At 52.8% G+C, this 17,776-nt stretch overlaps 1 protein-coding gene across 4 annotated transcripts in view; it reads right to left on the bottom strand.

Annotated features, from left to right (window-relative positions):
• Positions 1 to 17,776, bottom strand: part of IGDCC4 (immunoglobulin superfamily DCC subclass member 4) — a 41,975-nt gene that overhangs the window by 4,918 nt on the left and 19,281 nt on the right. For 2 of the 4 annotated variants that reach the window (XM_055362618.2, XM_055362616.2), the window contains exons 4-17: positions 15,971 to 16,107; positions 14,427 to 14,567; positions 10,436 to 10,591; positions 9,351 to 9,764; positions 8,695 to 8,859; positions 8,010 to 8,147; positions 6,952 to 7,122; positions 5,727 to 5,963; positions 5,473 to 5,574; positions 3,747 to 3,930; positions 2,876 to 3,006; positions 2,400 to 2,570; positions 2,041 to 2,178; positions 144 to 249 (exon numbers count right to left, since the gene is read on the bottom strand). In XM_055362618.2, coding sequence (XP_055218593.1) covers positions 144 to 249; positions 2,041 to 2,178; positions 2,400 to 2,570; positions 2,876 to 3,006; positions 3,747 to 3,930; positions 5,473 to 5,574; positions 5,727 to 5,963; positions 6,952 to 7,122; positions 8,010 to 8,147; positions 8,695 to 8,859; positions 9,351 to 9,764; positions 10,436 to 10,591; positions 14,427 to 14,567; positions 15,971 to 16,107 — 2,391 coding nt within the window. The remainder of the gene's footprint in view (positions 1 to 143; positions 250 to 2,040; positions 2,179 to 2,399; positions 2,571 to 2,875; positions 3,007 to 3,746; positions 3,931 to 5,472; positions 5,575 to 5,726; positions 5,964 to 6,951; positions 7,123 to 8,009; positions 8,148 to 8,694; positions 8,860 to 9,350; positions 9,765 to 10,435; positions 10,592 to 14,426; positions 14,568 to 15,970; positions 16,108 to 17,776) is intronic. The other 2 variants (XM_055362619.2, XM_055362617.2) reach the window with 1 other exon arrangement.

The following is a 17,776-nucleotide window of genomic DNA, read 5'->3' on the forward strand; positions in this document are numbered from 1 at the left end:
GATTCCTTCATCCCAGAGTCCTGACTTTAACGGGGCTCCTGGGAGTGCCAAGGGCAAGTCATGGCCACTTTCCCTGATGGCCCATTCTGCAGCCCTTCCTGGAAGTCTCCCTTCCCTGAAGTCAGACTGGCTCCCCTGCTCACCTGTGGGGGCTGCGGCGCAGGCCAGCACACATGCAGGCCAGGAGGCAGAGGAGGCCCAGGCAGACACCCACGATGATGCCCGTGACTGAGTGCATGTCCAGCGACTCTGGTGGGGGAGAGAGAGGCACAGAGCAGGTCAGGACAGAAGAAGGGCACAGGGCATAGATCAGGACTATCCATGGCTTTCTCAGGAGACACCAGCCGGACCCTCACCCTTCAGATGCTCACAATCTTCTGATACAGGGACAGGAGGGCCCTGAGCCTCACAGAAACTACTACTACCTCTCCCTCTGACTGTCCTCCCTAAAACACACCCGGAAGTTATGGTCTCTCCGCCTCAAACTGGCCTTTGGTGAAGCACGTGTTGCCTGCTCCCAGGGCTGTTGCATGGGTGTGCAACATGTGCAGGTGCGCAGACCCCATGCTTGGATGGACCCCACGCTTGAGTTATAATGCTCTGCTGTCACCACCTTAAAATTCTAATTTTTTTTTTCTTTTGAGACAGGGTCTTGCTCTGTCACCCAGGCCGGAGTGCAGTGGCATGAACACAGCTCACTGTAGCGTCAACCTCCTGGGCTCAAGTGATCCTCCCACCTCAGCCTCCCAAGCAGCTGTGACCATAGGCATGAGCTACCACACCCAGATAATTTTTAAATTTTTTGTGGAGACAGGGTCTCACCATGTTGTCCAGGCTGGTCTCCAACTCCTGGCCTCAAGTGATCCTCTCATCTCAGCCTTCCAAATTGCATAAGCACTTTGGATTACAAGCACAAGCCACCATGCCCGACCTCTAGTTTTTTTTGTTTTTGTTTTTGAGACGGAGTCTCACTCTGTCGCCCAGGCTGGAGTGCAGTGGCATGATCTCGGCTCACTGCGAGCTCCTCCTCCCGGGTTCACGCCATTCTCCTGCCTCAGCCTCCTGAGTAGCTGGGACTACAGGCATCCACCACCACGCCCAGCTAATTTTTTTTTGTATTTTTAGTAGAGATGGAGTTTCACCGTGTTAGCCAGGATGGTCTCGATCTCCTGACATCATGATCCGCCCGCCTTGGCCTCCCAAAGTGCTGGGATTACAGGCATAAGCCACCGCGCCCGGCCGTCCGACCTCTAATTTTTAAAATAAGGGATAGCACCTTTTCATTTTGCACTGGGCCCTGCAAATTACGTAGCCAGTCCTGCTGTCCACCTCCACCCCATAAAGCTCATCACCTCACCAAGTTAATCCTCCAATCAAAGCAATTTCCCAAAGAAACTGGTCTCTAAAGCCAGTCCCAGCTGGATGCAGTGGCTCACACCTGTAATCCCAGCACTTTGGGAGGATGAGGTGGGTGGATCACCTGAGGTAAGGAGTTTGAGACCAGCCTGGCCAATGTGGTGAAAACCCGTCTTTACTAAAAAATACAAAAATTGGCTGGGCATGGTGGCTCACGCCTGTAATCCCAGCACTTTAGGGGCCAAGGTAGGCGGATCACGAGGTCAGGAGTTTGAGACCAGCCTGGCCAACATGGTGAAATCCTGTCTCTACTAAAAATACAAAAATTAGCCGGGCATGGTGGTGTGTGCCTGTAATCCCAGCTATTTGGGAGGCTGAGGCAGGAGAATCGCTTGAACCTGGGAGGCGGAAGTTGCAGTGAGCCGAGATCGCGCCATTGCACTCTAGCCTGGGCAACAAGAGTGAAACTCCATCTCAGAAAAAAAAAAGCCAGTCCCCCACGAACCTGGACTCTGAATCAAGTTATCACTGAACCACACCTATTTCCCCTTCACATTTGCTCTGTCCCCACCAAACCTGGAGGACAGCTGTGCAAAACAATGAAATTGTAGTTGTGTCCACAGGCAGGGGCTTGGAAGTCAATCCAGGGGCTTCTAGGAAACCTGGGCTGCCCTGTGCTCATACCTGACAGCTTCTCCTGGAGCGTGATCACATCCTGCAGGCGGGAGAAAGGCCCAGGTCCCACCTCTGTGCGCGCCCCCATCTTGAAGAAGTACCGAGTGTCGCTCTCCAGGCCATGGACCTCAGCACTGAAGATGTTTCCTGGGGGTGAGGGAGGCACGGAGAGCAGGGATGGTGGACGGGGTGGGTGGATGCAGAGGTGGGCAGGGAGGGGACTGGGAGAGTCTGCTCTCCACTTAGGCAGCAGCTTCTGCCTGCTTCTCCCAGTAGCCCCTGGAACAAAGCCCAGCACTGTTCTCACTGCTGGAAGCGGGAGAGGCTGGGAAGCTCTTGCGCAGATGCCCTGGGGCAGGAGCCCTCACCCTGCGTGGTGAGCAAGGTCCACTGGTGCTCAGGCTGCGTGTGGTTGTTGCTGTACAGGATCAGATACTCCACGATCTCCCCGTTGGGCTCTGTGGGGGGGCACCAGTGCAGCCGAACTGTGGACGGTGTCAGGGGGCTCAGTCGCAGGTCGGATGGGGGTGTGGAGGGCCCTGGGGTGCAGGAGAGGAGATGGGGAGAGATGTCAGAGCTGGGGGACGGAGCATGATGATATGACCTCCCTTCTTCCTCCTTCATGGAACAAGCCACAAAGCAAAGATGAGGTCTGGTTTCTAGTTGGGGAATTCTAGAAAACAGTATGTGTGGTTGGAGGGACTTAACATTCCTCCCCTCCCAGAAACTCTTCTGCCCTCAGCTCTGCCCAAATCTTGGGGTTCTGAGGTATGTTTCTTGCTGCTGGGGCAAGAAGGAGTTGGGTAAAAGATGGGTTGGTGGCAAGGGGCTGGGAGCCACTCACGGTCAGGCAGGGTGGAGCGCTCCACCACAGAGCCGAAAGGCCCATCCATGTCCACGCCGTGAGACTGCACTGCAAACTCGTATTTGGTGAATGGCTTCAAGCCGCCAATGAGGATGTCTTCTCCAGAACTGCTAAGGCAAGAAACGTGACTAGTGCTCTCAGGCACACTCTCCCAGCAGGGCAGACCCCTCCAAATCTACTCCCCTGCAGTCAGCCCCAGCCCCAGGCTCTATCCTGGGAAGGGAAGCTGCTCCCTGGCCTGGAGGCGACTACCAACACGCAGGGACCTACAGAGAAGTCTGGATGTATGCTGCTCCAAGTCCAATCTCGAAACCAGGCCCCTTCCTCCAGGAAACCTTCCTGGATTAATCCAAGTTATTCTCCACCTATGGAATCATCTCCGATGCATCTTTTCTTTGGCTTAATTTTGCCTTCATGGCAGTTGTATATATCGGTTGCTTTTTATGCGAGTTTCCTCCGCCAAACCTCAGGCTCCTCAGGCTCTGTCTCCCCATCTAACAGGGTAGAGGGAGCAGCTCTGAGGACAAGGGTGGGGTTCTCTTCACCATCAGACTGGGAGCCTTCTGAGGTTGGAGAAACAGTTCTGTCCTGTGTCACATTCTCCAGAGTTTGAGAACAAGGCTCTGTTGTGAGGGGACGGGATTGGATGGCCTCCTTGCTACCATCTGGTCAGCAGGCAAGGACGTGGACCCTGTGCAGCCCCTCTGTGTGGCCTTAGCGTAACAGGTGAGCCATGACATGTTCCTGAATCCCAGGGGCCCTTCCCTGATCACCACCTGCTGCCTTCCCACCACCACCCCCCACCTGCTCTTCCTCCCTTCTTTACATTAGTAAAGGCATTAGTCCCCACCTGGTGTAATAGGTGACCAGGGAGGCATTCCTGAGCCCCCAGGGGCTGAAGCGCACAGTGTAGTTGACAATCTTGACTGTGGTGAAGTCTGGCTTTTTCCACCGAAGCCAGATGGATGTGGAGCTGTTTGATTCCGCATGGACGTGGGCTGGAGGCAGGGGTGGTCCCCTCTGGATAGGCATGTCTGAAAGGTGAAAACTAGAGTGTGAGGAAGGGAGGGAGGATACTCATCCTTAAATATGTATAGTGGTTTACAGTTCCCAAGGCTGTTTCTTTGACCCGCTCCTTTGATCCTGTGAGTTGAGTGGCATCATTTCTACTTCACAGATAAGGCAATTGAGGCTTCCAAGAATTTGATTTTTGACTGTGGAACACTAGTCTGTAAGAACGTAATAAAGAGAGAGGCAGCAAATCACAGCAATGAATAACCATGGAACCAGACTCTGGAACCAGGCTGCCTTGGTTCAAATTCCAGCTCTGACACTTACTAGCTGTGTGACCTTGGAGAAATTACTTACCTTCTCTGTGTCTCCATTCACTATTCTAATGATAGTACCTACCTCATGGGGTTGTTATGAGGATTAAATTATTTAATATTTTAAAAATAGATAGGAAATTGAAATATAATAAACACTATATTTATGTGTTTATTTTAGAAACATAAAATAAACCCCAAGAGAGCAAGAACCTTATTTGTGTTGTCCACCACTAAATTCCCAAAGCAGCTGGCACTTAGTAGACACTCAGCGAAATATTTGCTGAATGAAGAAATGAACAAACTGGAATTAGAACTCAGCTGGGTGTGGTGGCTCACACCTGTAATCCCAGCACGTTGGGAGGCCAAGGTGGGTGGATCACCTGAGGTCGGGAGTTCAAGACCAGCCTGGCCAACATGATGAAACCCCGTCTCTACTAAAAATACAAAAATTAGCTGGGTGTTGTGGTGCACACCTGTAATCCCAGCTGCTCAGGAGGCCGAGGCACAAGAATTGCTTGAACCCAGGAGGCAGAGGTTGCAGTGAGCTGAGATCACACCATTGCACTCCAGCCTGGGCAACAGAGTGAGACTCTGTCTCAAAAAAAAAAAAAAGAACCCAAGCTTCATGGCTTCTGGTTGATTACTCCCTCTGCTAAACCATGTGGCTGGGAAGTTAGGGGTGAGGGAGTGACATGATGGGCAACTGAGGTGTCCAATGCAGGGCCACAAGGCAGTGTAGTGCAGTGGAAAGAGTTTTTCCTGGAAACCAGGAGTCCCGGTTCTAGCCTAGGCTCTGTGTGACATTGGACAAGTTCCTTTTCCTCTCTGAGCCTCAGTTTCCCGTTAGGTCACACAGGGATACTCACTCTTTTTAGACTTGAGAGATAGTCTGATAGTGTGATGTAGACAAATGTGTTTTTTAAAAAACTTGTTTTACAGTCAAACTTGGGGTCGGGAGTTACTGATCAACCATAGGGTTTCCCTCTGTTCAAACTTTGGAAATCAGCACTATTCATGGGTAATGAAAATAAGGTGGCAGGCCTAAGACAGTGAACAAACAAGCTTCTCTCCATGACAGATGCTCTCTGGAGCTAAAAGAGGACCCCTGATCCTAGGAGAATGGGTTTGGGCATGAGCTGAGGCTACTAAAGTACCTGCTCACCAGGCTGGCCCAAAGGAAAAGAAGAGGAAGCGGCTAGCAGAGCCCTCACCGGAGCCCTCCCAGCCTTCTTCCCCCACCGCCCTCACCTGGTGCAGGCGCCTTCTCCGTCTTGCCCTTCCACACTGCTGCATAGCCATCCTCATGTTTGTTGAAAGCCACAAGCTTCACCTCGTACAGCCGGCCAGGGACTGGGGAAGGTTACAGGGCTTAATGGCTAGGGGGACATCTGGGGTCACTCTCCCATCCACAGAGAGCATCCCATCTCTAACTCCTTCACACAGCTTGCCCAGTCCCCACTGAAGCTACATCCCTCCCTCCCCCTCCCCCTAGCCCTCCTCACCTAGCTGGGTCAGCTCATACTGCTTCACTTTCTTCTTGAGCCGGACAGGCCCCACATCCCAAGCCTGGTCTCCACGGCCCCCTGGCAGGCGATCGCCATTGGCCTCCTCCTCAGCCCCCACCTCCCGCCAATATAGTTTGTAGCCAGAGATCTGGGTGGGGTGAGGGGGTGGCTGCCATGACACGACCAGGGACTCCATCTTTGCCTGCACCTTCAACTCTGCAGGGGCAAAAGGGACTGGGGGCGCAGAGGAGCAGGATGGGAAAATTAAGGAACAGAATGCAGAATGAGAAGGAGGCCAGGGATAGGAGACAGGGAAGAGGCATGAGGAAGAGACAGGAAGATGGCATTCAGTGAGAGCCTTTTGCCAGCATTCTCCCAACACATCACCACTCAGCCACCACTGTAAGTGCCAGTTCTGGGCTCGGTCTAGAGGTGAACTCACTGTTCTACAAGCACAGAGTGCAGGGAATGCAGGGGTGTCCGCTGGGCATTTGCAAAGGGGTCAGCAAGGAGCACCTCTGGAGTAGGCTGATAGCACCTGGCACAGAATCGGCCTCTGTGAAGTCTTCTGAAGGATCAAACATTGGGGGCAGTGGGGGTGGTGGTTGCTGAGGCCAGGAAGGAGGGATATCACCATTACAGTAGGGAGACTCACTTGAGAGTGAGGAGCTTACAATGTGTCAAACACTGTCCTATGCACTTTGTGTAGGTATTATAACTTTATCCTTGCAACCCTCTAAAACAGTGAAAATACTACAACCTTCACTTTACAGATAAGAAAACTGAAGCTCAGAGAGTTAAGTAATTTACCCAGTGTCGCATAGAGAGCATGTAGCCCGGTTTGGTCAGCATTTAATCACTCTTCTATCGGGCCTCTCAACAAAAACAATCATCATCACCATCATCCTCGAAGCAGCTACAATTCAATGAGTTTTTATGTACTAAGCACTTTAGTTACAATACATTATTCAACCTCATGCCACTCCTGGGCAGTAAATGAAGCCTCAGAATGGTTTGTCCAAGGTCACACAGCAAGTCGAAGGGACACCAGATCCCAGCCCTTCACCTCTGCACCTAAGCCTCACTCACCCATCAAGCGGAGGGAGCCATGGAAGGTCTCTGATGGAGGGCGGGGCCGGGGGGTGGGGCGCTGGGTCCCAAGGACACACGCACACCCACACAGTCACACACACACTGTCCTGTCTCTCCTCTAACCCCGTACCATGGCTCTGGTTGTGCATACTGGGCGTCCTGTGATGCATCCACTGGGAGGGGGCCCCGAAGCCGGCTGCTGTACCAGCCGAAATCCGTACTCGATACACCTTGTTTGGCTGAAGCAAGTTCAGCATAAGCTGTGTCTCATTTCCTCGCACCTCAGTAGAGAAAATCTGATCTGCAGGGACAGAAAAGGTGGGCTGCTGGGTAGCCACCTGAGGAACAGGATCCTAAACCCCCCTACACGGCTCTTCCGCCTCACATCCCGGTTCCTCTGTGCCCATGGGAGCCTGAGGCGTTCTCAGCACTGACCCCTCAGTGCCTGGGCAGATTCTATGGCTCCAGGGTTGACGTTTGAGCCTCCAACTCTGGCTGATGCAGGCCATCAGCCTGGGCTCAGCTGCAGGGAGAATGATGGCAGGCTTTCCCCACTTCCCCAGGAGCTGTCAATGACCATCCCCTGCCAACACACACACACACACACACACGGGATGCAGACACAAGGGGCTGACCATGAAGGCCAGCAAGAACGCCTGGCTTCCAGAGCCCTGAGGGCCACCATGGCCACTTCCTCACCCTTCCCTCCTTCCTCACCCTTCCCTCCTTCCTCACCCTTCCCCTGGTCCCTCAGCTACCTTCCTCCTCCTAACTTTTTATCCTTTTATATTTTTCTGAGACAGAGTTTTGCTCTGTTACCCAGATGGGAGTACAATGGCACGATCACAGTTCCCTGCAGCCTTGAATTCCTGGGGTCAAGTGATCCTCCCACCTCAGCCCCCCATTTCCCAGATAAGGAAACTGAGGCAGGGACTCAGTAGAAGTACACACTGCAGCTGTAGAGGGGTTGGGGTGAGAGCCCAGGCCTCCCTCTGCCTTAAGCTAGGCCCCTCTGTCTTCCCTTTTCATTCCTGCCCAGACCCCTGTTTTTCAGGTTCACCCTTCCCCAACCCTTACTCTGCTTCCTTCCCTCCGACTCCCGTACCCTGCTCAGGTCTCCAGCAGCCCTGACAGCTCTTCACGTTGATCATTCCCATACATGCCTGCAGCCCACCCACCCCCACTCACCTTCCTTTCCCAAACCGTATTCTATCTTGTACTTCACCACCTGCCCGTTGCTCAGGCTGGGGGGCAGGGGCAGCCACGCCACCCTGATGTCCGAAGGGTTGGGGCTGGACAGGGAGAGCTGGGGTGCTGCACTGGGGACTGAGACAGAAGAACATCAGCGTGAGCTCTGCTCCACCGACGTGGAAGGTGAGGCTCGGGAGCGGTCAGAGACTTGCCTGGGTCACACAGCAAGTCAGAAGTAGGCCAGGACCAGGATCTGAGGGAGGAAAGGGAGCTTCTCAGGGGAGCCCCAAGCTGAAGGATGAGGGGACATCTTTCCCACCCTGAAGCTGGAAAAAGTCTTGGAGCACAATCTTCCACGTCTAATGGGTTAATGTCACTGGCCCCTACCCCAGCTGGATGGCACATAGGTGTCAGGGAGAACTGCATGACACAGGGAATCATCACAAGACCTGGGCTTAAGTCCCAGCTGAACTACTGACCTGGACAAATCATTCTCATTTTCTGGGCCTCAGTTTCCCCAACTGTAAACTGAGGAGAAGAACCCCTGCCCACTCTCTTACAAGGCACAAAAGATGATATGAGCAGGTAAAAATGCCTTTACATTAGTAAAGAGAGGGTGAGCTCCCCTCCCCAGGGAATTCTCTTTACCCCAAGCTGCCCACTGCGGGTTCAGAGGCCCTACCATCATCCAGTGTGTGCACCAGTGCTGGGGTGGAGGTGCGGCTGGCTCCCAGCTGAGAGTAGGCCACCACGTAGAACTCATAATCTGTGTTGGGTTCCAGGTCCCGAACCTGTAGTTCTGTGGTGTCGTTGTTCACTGCAAACTGGTATTCCACATTGTCCATGCCTGGTGACACAGGGCACAAGGGGACTGTCATAGTGCCACCCCCCAGTGCTGGCTAGCTGGAGTCTGTATAGGAATCCTTCATATTGTCCTGGTGTCTATTTATAGCTAAATCATCCCAGATAATCTGAGCTGGAGTGTATAAACTCCCTCAGCTTCCTGTCTCAGTGTATTAATTCCTCCACTGGTTAGGGAGTGCTTTCTGGAAATGACCCCCCTCTCCAGTTAGTTAACTGGGATGGGAGGTGGCTCCAGGAACGTCCTCTCCCTCCTCTCTCAACAAACATGACTGAGGGAAGCAGTGGCCCTTCCAACGCCAGTTGCCTAATCCATACCTACCATACTTACGCGGGTCTCTCCTATGGGCTCCTACCCCAGTCCATCTTCGCCGCAGAGGTACCCATCAGGCAACCCTTCAGTCATCCGACCTGAACCCCTTCCGGCTGCGCCCCGCCCGGGCCTGCGCTGGTGCATCCCGCCCCAGGCCGACGTACCCCGTGCCTTCTGGTAGTGGAGAGAGAAGCCGATGATCTGCTCGCTGTGCAGCTCGGGCCGCTCCCAGGCCACCAACACAGCGGAGCTGCTCAGTGGCGTAGCAGTGACCCGCGTGGGGGCGCTGGGCAGCCCCTCGCGCACCACCACGGCCAGCGACGCGGCAGCGCACGCCATTCCCGCGCTGTTCTCAGCCACGCACTGGTAGTAGCCGGCGTCCTGCAGGCCGATCTGTGTGATGACCAGGCTGCCACCGCCGCCCTGGACCTTGACGCGCCCGTTGGGCCGCAGCGGCGCCCCGTTGTGCAGCCAGCGCAGCGCTGGCCGCGGCTCCCCCGACGCGCGGCACACGAAGCGCGCTGTGCTCGCCCGCGTCCGCGACAGCGCCTCGGGCGCCTGAGTGATGGCGGGAGCCGCTGGGGGCGCGAGGGGCGACGCTGAGCGCGGGATCCCGCAACTAAGGTCTCTGCCCCTCCCCCCAGTACCCCAACCCTGCCCCCCACCGCCCTCCCTCGCTCCCCTTCCAATCACTTTAACCTCTCCCTGATTCACCCTTTCCAAACTACTCCGGCTCAGCGCAGACCTACCCTTTCTTCTCCCCATTTACCCCAGCCCCACAACGACCATTCTCTTTCTCTCCCAAAACTGTCCCCAGGCCTCCTCAGCCTCCCCTAAATATCGCTCCTCCCGGATCTAACCCCACCCCTAAATTTACCCATCTCCTTCCTCCCTGCCCTCCGATATGTCCCACACCTACCAGATATACCCTGCCCCCCAGTTTTCTTAGTACCACTCAGATCACTCCACTATCCCCACCATAACCCCAGTCCCAACTCCCCGCTAATCACCCGCTCCAGGCCTTAATCACCCCTCTCGCTCCATCCCAGACTCAACGCCCCGCACTCCGTCCTCCAGTTACCTAGTCCCCATCCCTCGCCCCACCTCCGCCTTACTAGGGACTCCTCCCTGAGTTCGTCCTCCAGGAGAGCGCCTGAGTCCCCCCAGCACACCCACCCGTCCACCTCCCCCTGCTCTATTCACCCCAGCCCCAGCTAACCCGCTCCCTCCGCCCTTCGGCCTGCCTCACCCAGCACACGGAGCTCAGCGGCTGCAGTGGCGAAGTCGCGCGTGCGGGGCTTGTTGGCGCGGCAGACGTAGATGCCGGAGTGCCGGGGCTGGGCGCTGGCAATTAGTAGGTTGGTGCGGCCCAGGACGATGACATCTGTGGAGATGGGCTTCCCGTCTGGGGAAGGAGAGGGAGACGCGCTGGAGGGGACGCTAGGGACTGCCCTTCCATTCAGTCTCCGAACCTCAGGAACACTCTGCACCCGGATAAAGCAAACACAACCGTCCCCGGTCCGAATCTCATTTCCTCCTCTTGCCGGGACTCTCTGAGCCCGGCTGTCTCCATCTGTAAGGGGGAATTAGCCCTTAACTGGCAGGGCTTCCATGAGGATTGAAAGAATGTCAGAACCCCTGGCACAGTGCGGGCATATATTAATCATAGGTGCTCAGCACACTCGTCAGTTTTCGTTACTGAATTCATTTCTTTCAAGAAGGACATGCTCCTTCCCTGGGGTCGCAGCCCAGTACTATGATGAAGCTAGGGCTGGTAAGGTCGGACCAAGCCAACGATTCGAATGTGCACAAAGTTTTATCTCATTGTGAAATGAAAACCATTTAAAAAGCCCTTGCCTTGTAGACATGAACAGAAAATCTAGAGAAGCAATGCAAATAGCCAAGAAACACAAAAATGTTCAACTTCATGTCATCAAGGAAAGGCACTTCAAAACAGATGTTAGGCTGGGTACGGTGGCTCATGCCTGTGCTCTTGGCACTTTGGGAGGCTGAGGTGGAAGGATCACTTGAGACCAGGAGTTCAAGACCAGCCTGGGCAACATAGTGAGACTCCGTCTCTATTAAAAAAAAAAAAAAAGATATTAAAACACAGATGTTAATTTTCACCCATCAACTTGAGAACATTTTTAAAAATAGTAAATTGCAATGCTGGAGAAAGGGCCATAAAGGAGCTTCACCTAGGCCTTGAAGCCAAGGATTCCATTTATGTGTACCTGTCCTAGGAAGATGATCAGAAGTACAGGCAAGTATTTGTGAACAGAGCAGATCACTGCAGTGTTAACTGTAACAGTGGATAACTGGAAAGGACTTAAAAATCCAACAGCAGGAACTGGTGAATTACATTATAGCTATATTTAAAGTATGGAATATTAGTCATTACAATTTTTTGAAAAAGTTTTAAAGATGGAGAAATGCTTATGGTATACTGTTGAATGAAAATAGGACTTGGAACTGTAAATGCGGCACATGTTTTCAATTTCAGGGAGAAAACTGTACATAGGCATAGAAAAACCTGAAAGAAGATATACTGGTACATAAACAATTTTTATCTCTGAGTAGTGGAGTGTTTTCTGCATCTATTTTTTTCCTAGTTTTCTACGGTGAACATGTACAACATTTGCAGTCAGAAAACAAAAGAGCCGGACACAGTGGCTCACACCTGTAATCCCAGCACTTTGGGAGGCCAAGGCGGGTGGATCACTTGAGGTCAGGAGTTCGAAACCAGACTGGCTAACATGGCAAAACCCCATCTCTACTAAAAACACAAAAATTAGCTGAGTGTGGTGGCGCATGCCTGTAATCCCAGCTACTCGGGAAGCTGAGACAGGAGAATCACTTGAACCCAGGAGGCGAAGGTTGCAGTAAGCCAAGATCACACCACTGCACTCCAGCCTGGGAAACAGAGCAAAACTCTGTCTCAGAAAGAAAAACAAAAAAACAAAAACAAAAAAAAAACCAAAAAAAAAAAAAAAAGAAAAGAAAAGAGAGAGAGAGAAAGAAAACAAAACAGGCTGGGAGCGGTGGCTCCTGTCTGTAATCCCAGCACTTTGGGAGGCCAAGGCGGGCGGATCACGAGGTTGGATCACGAGGTCAGGAGATGGAGACCATCCTGGCTAACACGGTGAAACCCAGTCTCTACTAAAAATACAAACCATTAGCCAGGCGTGGTGGCGGGTGCCTGTAGTCCCAGCTACTCGGGAAGCTGAGGCAGGAGAATCGCTTGAACTGGGAGGCGGAGGTTGCAGTGAGCAGAGATCGCGCCACTGCACTCCAGCCTGGGCGACAGAGCGAGACTCTGTCTCAAAAAAACAAAACAAAACAAAATCAAAAACAAACAACCCATGCCCCTTCCCTGACTTAGTGGAGTAAGTTCCTGGAAAGAAAGCAGTGCTTGGGGTCAGGAATGAAGCTCCTTTCCAGCCCTTCTCTTCCTAGGTGTCAGGATCCTCCGGGACAGCAATTCTCAAATCCGTACTGTGCACACGAATCACAGATTAGCAGGGGACCTTGTTAAGTTGTAGAGGACTGAGGCAGGGCCCCAGATTCTGCATTTCTAACTAGTCATAGGTAGTAGAGCTGAAGAGCACACTTTCAGTTGGAGCACCGGGCGCAGTGACTCATGGCTGTAATCCCAGCACCTTGGGAGGCCAAAATGGGTGGGTTGTTTAAGCCCAGGAGTTTGAGACCTGCCTGCGCAACATCTGGAAACCCTGTCTCTGCAAAAAAATACAGGCATAGCGGCACATGCCTGTAGTCCCAGCTACTCAGGAGGCTGAGGTAGGAGATCACCTGAGCCGGCAAAAGGTGGAGGCTGCAGTGAGCTGTGATTGCACCATTGCACTCCAGCCTGGGTGACAGGCAAAAAAAAAAAAAAAAAAAAAAAAAGATTCCTGGATCACGACTCTCCGGGGTGAAGAAAGGAGTCTGCAGTTTTAATAAGTCCCCTGGGTAACCCTGATGCATAATCAGGAATTAAGAAATATTGACATTAGAACTTCTAGGTGATACCACAAGTTTATCCCAGTAGTACAAGGGTCCTGCTGGCCCCCTAAGTAGGCAAGTGTCACAGGTCCAATGAGGCAGTGCAGGTCAGATAGGTGCAAAAATGCCAGCACTGTTCTATTTTATCAGCTCAGTGGTGGGTACATATTAATAGTTGTTCAATTTATTTTCTTTAAACTATATATATTCATGATATACACTTTTGAGTATGAGATATAAACTTATGTTTTTAAAGATGTATAGAGTAATAGAATGAGTTGGGGAAAGGGGTAAAGAGAACTGGATTTAAAACTTACTTCTGCCATCAACTTGGGACAAGTCACTTTTTAACAACAAATGGAAACAAAAATAACCCTTGCTTTCTTTTTACAGGACTGTAGGAACTGGCGTACCAAAAAGAGAACAGACTTGAAAGCTTGGGTCCTGGCTCTTCCACTGCCTCTCTGAGCCTCAGTTTCTTCATCTGCCCACTGGGAATAATAGTTCTGGCCCCTCCTCTCCCCAGAGGGCTCTTGGAGGCTGACAGGAGAACAGGTGTGAAAGTGCTTAGGAGACTGCACAGTGAAATTTGGCCCAGCACTGGTGTTACCCTGATGGCATCTCCAGTCACTCAGTGGCACTTCTCACTTGTAGCCTGATACTGGCAGACCTCTCTTCATAGATGTGTGTTTTCTCTCCCTCACTAGACGATGAGTTCAGAGGGCAGGGTCCCTGCCTCTCTGTGTTTTGTTCACTGTGCCCAGTATGATGCCAGTCACACAAAGGCAGCAGTATGCTGGGGTGGACCCAGAGCTTGCCTTATAGTTGCACGGACCAACAGAGGGGTCTGGTTCCACCTAACTCACTGGCTGTGTGGCACCTTCCCAGCTCTCAAGTACTCACTTGTAACACCGTTGTGAGGAACAGAAATATGTAATTATGGTGGAGAACCTAGCTCAGCACCTGGCCTCAGGAGGGCTGCAATAACCGTTCTGTAAGTGGCAGCCTGGAAGTGCTTTCGTAAAGCACATGCTACACAGAGTGACAAGGAAGTCTGTCCAGTTCCCCACGCAGCTCCGACCTTGACTACCACACCCAGCCCTGGGAAAGGAGTTCGTGCCACACCAGAAGGTTGGTGACCACTGGGTCGTCACCCATACATCCCCCTGACTTAGGGGCATGTGAGATGCCACATCCCTCCCTTCCCATGCCCTTCTTCTCCCACCCCCTCCACTCACCTTGTCGGACCCAGGACACAAAAGGGGTGGGGTCAGCTGAGGCCACACATTCCATCACCACACTCTGGCCAGACACCACTGTGGTGTTCTCTGGGGCTGCCACAATGACCACGTCCTGCCCCCTGGTGGACGCCAGGGACCCTGGCGAGAAGACAGACCAGCAGGCAGCCTTACCATTAGGCATTTGCCATGCGATACCTCACCTGAGTCTCACAGTAACCTGGTGAGGTGGTACCGGGGACAGCAGCAATGATTCCATCTGTCAGATGGGGGACGTAGCCATAAAATTCAGCAGGGCTGGGACTGGACCTCTGAGCTGTTTCTTTTAGAGCCAGAAGAATTGCCTAGGCTTCAACTCAGCACCAGAGAAATGATTAGACAGATCCACACCTACCTCCATTCTTCCCTCCCAAATGCAACCCACCGTCTAGGCAGAGGACTGTCAGGGTCATGGGCAAAGCACCAGACTTGGAGTCAACAGTTATAGTTTCTAGTTCCAGCACTGCCATTAACGCACTGGGTGACCTTTGGCAAATCCCTTCTCCAAAAGGCCTTGGATTTCCCAGTGGAAAAGGCAGACAGTGGGCTTGAGTTTCTGCCTGTGTGGCAGTTCCCTAAACCCTGATTTCCTGCCAAGTTCTTTGTGTGACCCTGGCCCCCTGGGTGGAGTGGTGAATATCTGGATTGTCCAGCAGGTGGAGGCAGATACCCCTTGAACAGAAGAAAGACGCCACCAGACTGGGAGCAGCCTACCAGCTAAGCCCAGAAGGAACAGGGTGGGGACGGGGTGGGAGTGCAGAGAGTGGGTGGGAGGTGGGAGGGATGCACGGCAAAGGGAAGCAAGGGAGGTGTCCCTGGGGAGGCTTGAAGTGAGATCTGTTGAGCACCTGCCAGGTGCCAGGCACTTTCCATTCTTATCTCAAGGACTCTTCGAGCCTCTCTGAGCTGGGCATTTGATAAGGAGCCCAGGGTCATGCAGATGGTGAGCAGAGAAGGCAGGATTCAAACCAGGTCTTTCCAACCCCAAAGACTGTGCCCTTCCTAATCCATCACACTGGGGCAAGAGCTTTTCAAGGAAACGAGTAAAGGATAAGAGCACTAGGCCACAGGGAGTCAGATTTGCAAGGCACAGAAAGCAGAGAGGGACGAACCCCCAGTGCCTGAACCCCTCAGCGACTATAGAAGGGCAGGAGAGAAAGGGGCAGGGAGCAGGGCTTCCGGGCACTGACACCGCCTCAGATGCCTCGCATCCCCACCTCTGTCCCCAGCCTTCGACACTGCATCCAACCAGAGGGCACACAGGCTCTGCATGAAGAGAGGAGCCCTGCCCTTGGGGTCTGGGGTCTTGTGTTCCAGCCCAGTTCTTTCTTCTCTGGTTTGCTGGGTGGCAGTACCCTCTCTGGGCTTCGTCGCCTCACCAGTCAATGGGACTAACATTTATCACCTACTTGAAGGCAAGGCCTGGACCCCTTGAGGTCCCTCCCAGCTCTGAGGTGGCTGGTTCCAGAAACCCCCAGGTTTCCCCACCCAGCCAGCCCCCTTACCTCTGTGGGCCACACTGAGTAGGGCCTCCTGGCTGAAGTGCTGGCGAGCTGAGTTGGTGGCCACGCAGCGGTAGGGGCCTGCATCACTCTCCTGAACATCCAGAATCTGAAGGACGCCGTTGGGAAGCACGATGAGCCTTGGGAAGAGGGGAGCAGGCAACTGTGAGGTGGGCAGGAGGGCCACAGGGAGGGTGGCTCATGGTAAGATAAATGCAAATTAAAACTCTAAGATACGAGGCTGGGCGCAGTGGCTCACGCCTGTAATCCCAGCACTTTGGGAGGCAAGGCGGGCGAATCACATGAGGTCGGGAGTTTGAGACCAGCCTGACCAACATGGAGAAACCCCGTCTCTACTAAAAATACAAAATTAGCCGGGCGTAGTGGTGCATGCCTGTAATCCCAGCTACTCCGGAGGCTGAGGCAGGAGAATCGCTTGAACCCGGGAGGCGGAGGTTGCGGTGAGCCAAGATCACACCATTGCACTCCAGCCTGGGCCACAACAGCAAAACTCCATCTCAAACAAACAAACAAAAACTCGAAGACACCATTTTCACCTATTAGATTGGTGAAAATCAGAAGGCTTAATAACACTCCATGTGGATGAGGAAATGGAGGAAGGCACTCCTGCCTCGATGGTGGCCCTGCCCATACACCATCTGTCCAGGGCAAGTTGGTGATATCTCAACATCAAAACTTCTAGGGCTCTATCCCACAGATACTCTCAGACGTGTGCACAAGAGCACATGTTAAACGATATTCACTCCAGCACTGTCTGTGATAGCAAAAGGCTGGAAACAACCCAAGTGTTCATCTGCAGGGTGGGAACTGGCTAAATTTGGGTACATTCGCACAATGGAATGTTAGGCAGCTGCTAAAAAGGAGGCAGCTCTGTGTGTGCTGATAGAGGGCCATCTCCAAATGTGTCCTGGTACAAAACAATATGTTTGGGGACATGTAGGCTTCTGTGCTTGCGTATACATTCAACGTTCCTGGTAACAGTGGTTGTCTCTGGGGAGGGGACCTGGGATCCAGGGGACTGAGGGTGGGAGGGACTGGCTTTTTATTATATATCCTTGTATACAGTTGGAATTTTTTTACCCCTTGCCCATACTACCTTCTCCCTCCCTTAATAAAATACTCTTTATTCACACTATCTCATGTGACCCTTAAAACAAGCCCAAGACATAGAGGAGGTCACAACCTCCATTTTACTGGTGAAAAATAGGCTCGGAGGGAGGAGGGTATTTTCCCAGGATCTCACAAGTGGAGCAGAGTGAAAACTCAAACCCAAGTCTTCTGGTGCCAAATGTCATATTCGTCCTACCTGCCTGTCTCGGCAGCCATTGGATGGCTGAGAATGCCCTTGGAGAGGACGTGGTCTCCAAGCAGACCCAGCCAACACGTATGTTACTTAGAAGGGGCATGATGGATGAGGGTGTTCCCTGCCCTCTGGGCTAAAGAAATAGAAAGGTCCAGAGACCTTACTTGAAAAACGATGTAATCTGGGATAGGGAGGTCTCCATGGGGGTTGGGATGGTGGAGACCGGAGTGGGCTCCGACCTAAGGAGGGGGTGAATGGGTCCCTCGGAATCCTCCAACTGGGATCCCTACAGGGTCAGCTCCAGGTTGAGAATCCTAGTTTCTCAACAGAGCAAATGGTGCTGGCCTCTGGGATGTAGGCTGGGCCAAGGTCAGAGAGGGAAGGGGGCAGTTGTGTGCTTGGTGGAGATCCCTTAGCTGCTGGGGAAGTGGGGTCTAAAAAAATCTAAACATGGAACAGGAGAAGTAGTTCAAAGGCTGGGGAGG

Source organism: Gorilla gorilla, chromosome 16, assembly GCF_029281585.2.
Source record: "Gorilla gorilla gorilla isolate KB3781 chromosome 16, NHGRI_mGorGor1-v2.1_pri, whole genome shotgun sequence".
NCBI classification, from domain to species: Eukaryota; Metazoa; Chordata; class Mammalia; order Primates; family Hominidae; genus Gorilla; species Gorilla gorilla.